This window comes from Fulmarus glacialis, unplaced genomic scaffold (assembly GCF_000690835.1).
Source record: "Fulmarus glacialis isolate BGI_N327 unplaced genomic scaffold, ASM69083v1 scaffold23789, whole genome shotgun sequence".
Lineage (NCBI taxonomy): Eukaryota > Metazoa > Chordata > Aves > Procellariiformes > Procellariidae > Fulmarus > Fulmarus glacialis.
Window position 1 is genome coordinate 7,996 of NW_009231723.1, and position 9,493 is coordinate 17,488.

General features: G+C 44.5%; 1 protein-coding gene across 1 annotated transcript; it reads right to left on the reverse strand.

The window, feature by feature from the left end:
- Positions 1–397: 397 nt before the first annotated feature.
- LOC104081806 (protein phosphatase 1 regulatory subunit 14D-like) lies at positions 398–7,526 on the reverse strand. The gene is made up of 4 exons (XM_009584678.1): positions 7,344–7,526; positions 2,740–2,835; positions 2,494–2,526; positions 398–466 (listed from the first exon to the last, which is right to left on the reverse strand). Exons 1-4 carry the CDS (start codon positions 7,524–7,526, stop codon positions 398–400), a joined length of 381 nt encoding a protein of 126 aa, XP_009582973.1.
- Between the last annotated feature and the right edge of the window lie 1,967 nt (positions 7,527–9,493).

Consider the following 9,493-nt stretch of genomic DNA (forward strand, 5'->3'; position numbering starts at 1 on the left):
ACTGATTTTCTGTGTTGATGAATGAGTGGTAACCAATGCCTTGTTTTCCTTGCAGTGGATGGAAAAAAAGAAGTCTTGATGAGCTCCTGAGAATTGTATTCAGTGTTCCTCAGCCAGCATGGAAATTCTTAGAAGAAACTAAAGGAAGGACATCTTGTCCTGTTCCCCAGGTTAACATGCCCTTTAAGAATCAGGAAAAGGTACAGTCTAGCTCCCTGCTGTGTGAAAAGAAAGAGTGGAGACTTCAAACCACTGGTACAAAGTTCACAAACTTGTTGATGTTTCTCAATAACAGTAAGTCCTAAACATATTCTGAAGTGATGTTGCTGATCCTGGTTTTTGTGGGAAAGATACACCTTTCCTTGTGACCAAAGCTGGGTGTTCCATGTGGGCAAGGTCATTTCTTCTGAGGATTGGTGACTCTCCGGAGACCTTTCAGTCGACTAAGCAATTCCGTAATGAAGTCCTACAATGAGAATTGGTTGAAGCAGAATGTCATGCTAATTCCAGTGCTCACCAGCCCCAAGAGTACTATGGTGCTTGCATTATTCCCACATTCGCCTTCGTGTTGAGCAGAAACCAGAATTTTGACATGTATTGAGCAAACCTATCTTTTAGCTTAGGAAAGGTGAGAAGGGTCTAAAAGCCCCTCTACTTCCCATCCCCTGTTTCCCTCTGAAGTAGCCATGTTTACTTTCTCCCCAGGAGCCAGCCTGCCCCTCTTCATCCCAGATACCTGCTGTTTTCCACCTTGAGATGACCTCAGGATGCTGTTGTCCTCTGTTAGGTTCCACTGCTTCCTGTTGCCACCATAACCTCCTACCCACATCTGCTGCCCTCCCAATCTAGGGCAAAGCAACTTGTTCCTCTTGTTGAACCTGTAAAGCTCCATGTTGTGGATTGCAAACCATCTCGGAGCTGTGCCAATTCTACAAGGAAGTGTCTGGCAGGGAAGAGGTGGAGCAAAATGCACACAGGACTAATGATAACCTGGAGCAGGGGTTGAGGACAGGCAGAGCAGATAGATGAGCAGTTACTGGAGATAAACCCCAACTACTTTGCTGACACAGCCAGGGACTATGAACTAAACTGGACCACCTGGTTATTCCAAGCAGAAGTCACTGTGACTAGTGCAAACTTTACCCTCTGCATGACAAGTAACATCACCAAGGAGTGTGCAGGCTTTCTTCATCCAACGAGATAGCTACATGTCCTCCTAATTAGGCAAGGTCACTGGAAGTATTGCAGCTTGTTACCACTTGTGCTGTGTGGAAGCCCGGCTTCCTCACTTGGGTGATCAGAGGTTGCCTGCCACAGCATGTTCTGGAAATAACTGCCTAGGATGATACATACCTTTTCAGTCAGTCCCTTCAGAGGAAACCAGTTTGTTCCCTCTGTCTGCTTTCTGCAAATAGGCTGCTATGATCTTTCAAAGGGGACTGGATTCAAGAGCACCAGGATGAAAGTACATATTTTTGCCAATGGGGCAGCAGTATCTGTTTGTAGTTAGCAAGTACCATGCTGTCCGCAAGACACTTTCATGGCTCATGAATCAGTAGAGCAAACTCTTTTCAGTTATCTCTCTGGGAATGTGGGGTTCTTGCCTAAGATCTGAAATTCAGACACACTGAAAACTATTTCCCTATTGCCAGCCTTGTCTGCTGAAACCCTGCTAGGAGACTATCTGTAATGATTCCTACAGCTGAATTTAATTTCAGTGATAGTCATCCATCCACCTCATTTTCAGTATGTTCATCACTGTACAGCTACGTAGGCTTGACAAGATGTGGGGACTGATGACTGATGTCCAAGCACAATGTTCACGTGCAATGCATGTGACTGAAGCAGTGACAGGGACCCCACTTTGCACAGGTATGCAGTGCAGTGAAGGCAACTGCTGTGTTGTAAAGTATTGGGCTCCACTCCTTTGGACATTGTGACAGCTTGTGGGATTTTTTTTAACTTTCTAACTCAAAACCAGTACTTGTAAAGTTCACATGGGAAAAAAAAGACACGTAAAACCAACTTATGTGGCCACTGCTCAACAATTACCTACCCAATCCAATCTGAGGGCCATCCTACATTCTTGTCACTCATAACATTAGAGTGGTTTAAGCTAAGAATGCATTTAGTTAACAGTGTGCAAGATGGTTATGTGAGCTCTATCACTGCATATGGCTTTTCCACACTGAGGACCAAATAGCAGTTCAGCCTGGTCAGCTTAGGATGTCCAAAACATGGAATGAACTTTCTTTGGTTGTAAAGCATAATTCCTTATTTGCTTCACTGCTCTGCCTTCAGCTCGTCCATGTAGATTTACATGTATTTTTCTAACACAGCAGAATAAAGTGGCAAACACCTCCCATTGGGAATTAAACAAATCTGCAACGTCATGTTAGGCACAGTAATATCTTGGCTATTTAGCCAAGTGGCAACAAACACACACTCTTACAGCACAGTATAACTTATATATATTGATGGTGCTTCACTCACCTCTGTCGGGCTGGAGCACTCCTGGAGGATTTCCTAAAAACCAAGGAGTCGTCAATTTAGTATTTTATGAGTTGATCTTTTCTCCCCTCCTTACAAAAAGGGTATATAATCTTACTACATTTGACAGGCTAAGACACAGGGAAGCATCATGCAACACTGTATGCACATACTCTGTACCCGACACACCACTGCTTCTTTTCATGAAGGAAGTCCCTAACTTCAAGTCACCAATTCCCTCTATCTGACCTGTAGTTTTAATTTCTGTTCTTCATTAGGGACCTCCAGGAGATCTTCAAGATCAATTTGTGGTTCAGGAGCTGCTGCCTCCGTTTCCTCTCTTAGCTAAAAGGAAAAAAAAAAAAAAATACACAGTTAATAAACCTTCAAACTTCTAAGAACTGTAGAGGCCATCTTTAAAGAACTGAGCAGCTGAGAAGGAACTAGTTACAATAAAACTATGCTGGAAAGTTGAGGTCAAGATATAAATTGTCTCAAAATAAGGAAGTTCTTATAAAGAGGACTTGGCTTCCAGCCCCTCTGTGGTGTCTGCTACAGTCACACATCCTGATGTACACATTCTTCATCTTTTCCCACCCCAACACTTGATACCACTGCTCAGGGATCGTCGTCCATCGTGGGAAGACCCTTTCAAGAATATCCAACTGCAATTGCCAACTGCAATGCAATGTAAGTCAGCCTGGGACAACCCTCATCTATGAAGAGTGTGCACAAGCCTTCACCAAACAGAAATTCAGCAGGCTTAATCTTAGAGAGGCACAACTAATACAAGGAGATTTTAGGCTTTTAGGCTAAATACATTCACATAGTTGGTATTTATACTAAGGCTTTTTGCAGTAATGGAGAGAAAAACAATTACGCTTTTGAAAGACTTAACAATATCTTGCCAGCTTTCTCTAACAGACATGAGAGGGATATAATAGTCTCCTTTGATGTAAGAGAGACCCCAGGCTTTGGTGATTGGAGTAATGATCTTGTAATGCCTGGGGGTGTTAGTTGGAAACATTTGTAAACTTGATCACAGACACATTTTAGCTCCACATGTCTCTACAAGACTGTAAGTAAAGCAGTCTGTGGTTTCCAATGTATTTGCAAAATGAATCTTTGACAACACAAAACTAGTGATATTTTAACATAGTAATCAGCAGAATAAGGATACTGAGTAAACAGCGGAGTACCTGATTGCTGGGTAGCATTTATGAATGTGTATGTAAAACATTAAACAATAAAGGCAATACTTACGGGAAAAAAAGAAACTTGATCTGAGCAGTCTCTGATACCAAGCCAGAGAGGAAGTAGAAAACCTTTGTTCAGCTTTGTTACACAGCTGACTTGACAATAAGTAATAAACCAGAGTTAAATATATTGTACTGTGACCCACATGGCATTTCTTCTTAAAAGTAATAGTTTTCATGTGACTGTTTAGTTAACAGCTGTTGATCCAGCCTGACTTTGGCTAAGAAGCTAAATAGGCCAGAAGGGTGAGACAGGGTAGGAACTCCCTATGGCTTTCTGGTCCTAGGATGGATGGTGTTCTGGCTTCCACGTGCAGGGAAAATCAAAACTGTCTCCCGAGTCTTAGTTTTGTTGCAAAAAGCCTCATGATGGTAAATAGCATAGCATTCAGATTATCTGTATCAGGAGGCGATGTTTGAACTAACCTTGCTGGCATTTGAATCTGCAATGCTGTTTATTCTGACTCTGTCACACAGGTTTCTGGAAGACACTGAGGAACGTTGCACTGCTAAGGGCAGGTGGAGCAGAGGAAGAAGCTGACAATGTAATGGAAGTTGGCGGATCCAAGAAAGCCCAGACTAGCAGGGCTAACGAAATAATCTTGCCACAATGCACAGAGGAGAGCAGGAGGACCTGCTGGACACCTGGGTGATTACAAGTAATTTACTGTGGCACATACATTTCTTTGAAAAGATCCTATGTAACCCCCTGTTGTACCCTATTAACAGTCTCTGACTTGGCACAGCATCATGTCATGTAGTTCATAGAATCATAGAATAGTTTGGGTTGGAAGGGACCTTTAAAGGCCATCTAGACCAACCCCCCTGCCATGGGCAGGGACACCTTCAACTAGATCAGGTTGCTCAGAGCCCCGTCCAACCTGACCTTGAATGTTTCCAGGGATGGGGCATCTACCACCTCTCTGGGCAACCTGTGCCAGTGTTTCACCACCCTCATCGTGAAGAGTTTCTTCCTTATATCTAGTCTGAATCCACCCTCTTTTAGTTTAAAACCATTCCCCCTTGTCCTGTCACAACAGGCAAGTAGTTCCTGGTAGCAAATATCTTAGGTTGGCCCAAATACACCAGGAAGTTGGGAAACCTGTTGTGCTGGAGAGGTGCTAGCAAAGGCAATCCACTGGCAATCTGTTCCTGTAAGGGCATGGCTGGATTTCTCACTTGTGCCTGCTGGGAATTTGTAGTAGGGAAAAAAATATCCCCTTTGGGCAGCTACTCTGATGACAGTAAACAGCTCCTAATTCTCAGAAAACCAGAAGTGATAACATAACCTGACTTGTTTTTCTGACACCTTTACAAGTGTACATCTGTAGACTTGGGCAAGTAAGAGTAGCACACAGGGAGCCTCATCTTGGGTCGTGTTACTGGTGGTACCAAGTGCTTCCCATCCATCTCAAAAAAAAAAAAAACCCCAAGCCTTCTCTTTATAACTGCAATAATTCCCCAAAGGGCAAGATGTTCTGTTACTCAAAGCAGCAGCCATTCTCCTTGCTTATCTCTGGCAAATCTCAACAGTCAGGCTAAGGGCTCTCTGAACTGAGCTACCAACCCCAGGCACAGTCCCTTAAATGCCAGTGCAGGCATGGTTGGCAAGCGACACTGTCACTGCCGCTGTTCTTTTGAAGAGCCTTCACTCAGCAGGACCACCACTCTAGCACTTCTCAGAGACGCTGAATTTTGCCTGCCTGACTAGGTCTAGTGATAACATTTGCTCCTATGTATACTATATAATGTTTCATAATGCATTATCAAGAGGCCTAAGATACAGCTGAGAATTTATTACTATCGCTTTATAAGCTGTAGAAACCAACTTCACAATTAAGTCTTGAAGAGATTATGAGCTTTTATCCTTTGTCATTTTTACTAAAAAAGCTATAAAATTGTTTGGGAAGTCTAAGAATGTTAATTAACAGAACAGAAGCAGTAATATACTCATTTTCAGAGGAGTCATGCATTTGCGACAGAAGGAAGGACCTTTTTCTCCATATTTGTTTTCTGCTGCATGTTCTTTGCATATGGCATAAATTAAAACAATTATTTTTCTCTCCCAACATGGCATGAGAACCTGGTACGTTCCCACAAATATCGACTAGGAAACAGTCAAATGGGAAAAGATGATAATAATAATGATGATAATAATAATAAACAGCAGCAACAACAATAATAAAGACAACCTCAGAGACAGTTCCTGAAGTTTGGCTCTTCAGCCATGGAGCTGACATCGTTCAGGCCCAGACAATCAGTCTGGGCAGGCAAAAGCTTCTCTGTACCATCATGGCATATAGCACAAAAATCACCTTTCCTGGGCTCTTCTAACATGTCCACTTCCACTGTCGACTGCAATTTGAAACTGCTAATGCTCAGAGTGGAAGACTCTAAGCAATCATCAGCTCTTTTTTCCTTGTATCTCGAAAACGTGCTTAACGCTGTGCTGGGGTGCAAATACAGAAAACAGGGCAGAAAGGGCTTGACAGTTCATTTAGTCCGTCCCCATCCAGGGCATGAATAAGCTGTTTTACACAATTTGTTAAAGCCATCTATGTCTTCGGTTGAAGAGGTACTGGGTTGTGAGTCAAGAAAGCTATGTTGTCTCACTGCATCAGCCATTGCCCTACAGATAAAAGCAAAACCCTTAGTCAAGCTATTTAAATGGGTTTAAGACCATGATGTACAATGTGGAAAATCCTTTCACCTTTTCCTGTACCACACTTCAAAGGAATTAACTCAAACAGGGAAAAGCACTATCCCTTCCGAAAGCTCCCAGTGTAAGCACCATCCATCTAAGCGCAAAATATGAATAGAAGCGATACTACCAGGTTAAAATTTCAGTGTACCCAGCCAGTGCTGGAACTTGACTCAAATGTTACACCACCCTGAAGAAAAAAATGTCATGTACCCTGCAACAGCTCAAGGAAAGACTGGTACCATTCAGGTGCTGGACCTAGGCACTCCTGGATCTTTCTTAGTGGGACAGCTCTCAGACGGGCAGGAAGAATTTAGGAGGGACTGTTCCTGGTGCAAGGGGAATCTCAGGGAAGGTAGACAGCTCTGGGGATTTGTGAAGATGAAGGCATAAGTTCTCTACATTTGAGCATTTTTTTTTTTTTCTTTCTTCCCCTGCTGCCAGTAGTGTCCAGCCTCTGCAGCTACAGATACAGCATTATCCGGAGTGTCTCATTCAAACAGCAGCTCTAGCTACACCATTGTGACACTGATAACTCTGACCAGCTTGCTTAGATACTGCTTGCAGCAAAGCCGCTCACTGCATGGAGCTCAGCAACAAGAAGCATCCCGAGTTTGTACATCTCTCTAGGTTCTGCTACTCGTGCTGAGCAATAGCTACACCCACCCAGCAGGTGCAAGACCAGGCAGTTTAAAGCCAGCTGGATTATATGGGTGCAAGCTCCTCTGACTGCAGACACGCTGGAGAGAGTGCTGTAGCAGGTGGCAATAAGATGAAGACTGAAGATGAGAAGCTATTTCCAGTAAGGCAGAGCAAGCAAACTTCTGTCGCAGCACACAGGGCCTCTAGTCCCATTCACCTGACGTGTGAGGAGCTGATTTGCCCCAGCTACTCACCCGGCATTGATACAGCTCCTGGAGCTGGGCGTTGATCCATTCCTCCAGGTCTAGCCAGCGCTGTAGGTCTTTGCGGTTGTACTTTATGGTTAACTTGCCCAGTTTCCTGTGTGATGATTCCTCCCCAGGTTTCTCTGGCGTCTGGAAAGTCACCCGGGGCAGTGCGCTGGAGTTGCTGGCCATGCTCACCGCGTCCTCCTCCTCCTCTGACAGCAGGAACTCACCTTCCCGTGGGCTCCCTCACTCCTTTTCTCTGTCTCCTTTAACCAAAGCCCCTCTGCAACTAGTGACTCACAGCACAAGCTACTCACAGACGCCAAAGGCGGGCAGCATCGGTGATCCCAGGGAGGGAGGTGGGGGAGACCACACGGCCGGGGCAGCAGCCAGGCTCCGCAGGCAGAGTTACAGCAGCAGATTCTTGGGTTTCACCATCGGCTGTGCTGACAGGAGCAGGGAGGCAGGCAGAGGAGTTGTAGTAACATCTGTTGTTAAAAGAAGCCAAGTGAACCAGGGAATTGATGAACCAAGTCTGTTAATATTTAACGCAAGTCAGCTCCAAGAGGTGGGGAAGAAAGAGGTTTTAAATGACTGGTTTCCTACAGGCATAACTTACATGCATGTGCAATTCCAGAGGGCTGATCCATACATAATGCATTGAATCATGCTGTGTTCAAGCTCCACGAGCCTCTGTAAACTACTTTGCCTGCAGCTACAGGGTTTAGCTCCCATTGAAATGGTGTATTTGGCATTTTCCGGCTAAAGCACTGAACCCAGCACAGATAAGGAGAAGTGGTCCGGAGTCAGGTGGCTACAACCACTATTTTACAGGAGTGGGAATACTAGGTCAATGACACTGCAAGCCAAACTTGGACTCAGCAGTTTCATTGTTCTGTAAATTTATTCCAGCTTTCTCAAAAATTTCTGTAGAAATCCCAGTGACCTGAATTTGAGATCATTTGAGCAAGGTGCTTCTGAGATAAAACAAAATATCTGTGTTGATATTAAAAAAAAAAAAAAGTACAGTATTTGACATGATGATACTGCAGGGGAAGGCCTGTCTAGGGATATAGCATTACCTCCTTCCCACAGAAAAGTATTCATGATAAACAGGCTCGCCTCCTGAAGCATCATAAACTGCTATCGTACTATATGTTATCATTGCTTGGTTTACAATTTCTTTCTTACTGGAAGAGAGGTTAAAGGTCTGCAGCATTATTGCCCTATGCCATTTTAGAAGGATATAGAACAGTGAGCAGCACTGTTGAGAGGAACAGAAATCAGGCTGGCTGTATTTATGGGGTGCCAGGGCACTGAGACACCTGCGTTCCCTCTAGACGCTGTATCACACCTCTTTATTCATCTGTTCCCAGAGCCCTTCGGCGACCTGCCCAGGGAGCTGCTCTATTGAGCGGACAAACCAGCTGAGACCCTCCGTCATGAAGCAGAGTGTGAGCAGCACTGTTGAGAGGAACAGAAATCAGGCTGGCTGTATTTATGGGGTGCCAGGGCACTGAGACACCTGCGTTCCCTCTAGACGCTGTATCACACCTCTTTATTCATCTGTTCCCAGAGCCCTTCGGCGACCTGCCCAGGGAGCTGCTCTATTGAGCGGACAAACCAGCTGAGACCCTCCGTCATGAAGCAGATCCAACAACCCCAGTCTCATGATTTATGTGGAAAAAGCAAGTAAGTCTCTGCTGCTCCTGGCAGCCAAGGTACTTCCAGTTTGGAGACCAAGAGCTAGATAAACCAAAGGAAAAGCAACTAACCCTTCTCCCACTGATAGCTGCTGCCGGGCAGCATGGGGCAATCTGCAGCGGGGCTGGTCTCCTCTGGAAGTCATACCCAGTCACATTCCTGTGCCCAGAGGGATGGTGGTACAGCCAGCCAGCAGCATCTTGTACACAGGGTGATAGAAAAATAGGCAGGGCCATTCCAGCCCTTCTTTTCATCCTGAATTTGAGCAAAAAATAAAAGCCTTTTCTGACAGAAAATTCCACAAAATGCTGATCCTGAAACTTGCTTCCACATTAGTGAGGGATAAAGTATTGAAGTATACCTGAAACTGATATCATCTTCTCTGCTTTTCAGACAGCCTAAAATTCCTATTCAGAAGACAGCTGTCAGCTATTTAATTTAAGCAGCTTTAC

Excerpts from the sequence above, each read along its gene's own strand:
- LOC104081806 (XM_009584678.1), bottom strand. The coding sequence starts at position 7,526 with ATGGCCAGCAACTCCAGCGCACTGCCCCGGGTGACTTTCCAGACGCCA. Across the intron at positions 2,527-2,739 it reads AACAGAAATTAAAACTACAG|GAAATCCTCCAGGAGTGCTC; the intron begins GTCAGATAGAGG and ends CTTGGTTTTTAG. Across the intron at positions 467-2,493 it reads AGTGCTCCAGCCCGACAGAG|GACTTCATTACGGAATTGCT; the intron begins GTGAGTGAAGCA and ends TTCTCATTGTAG.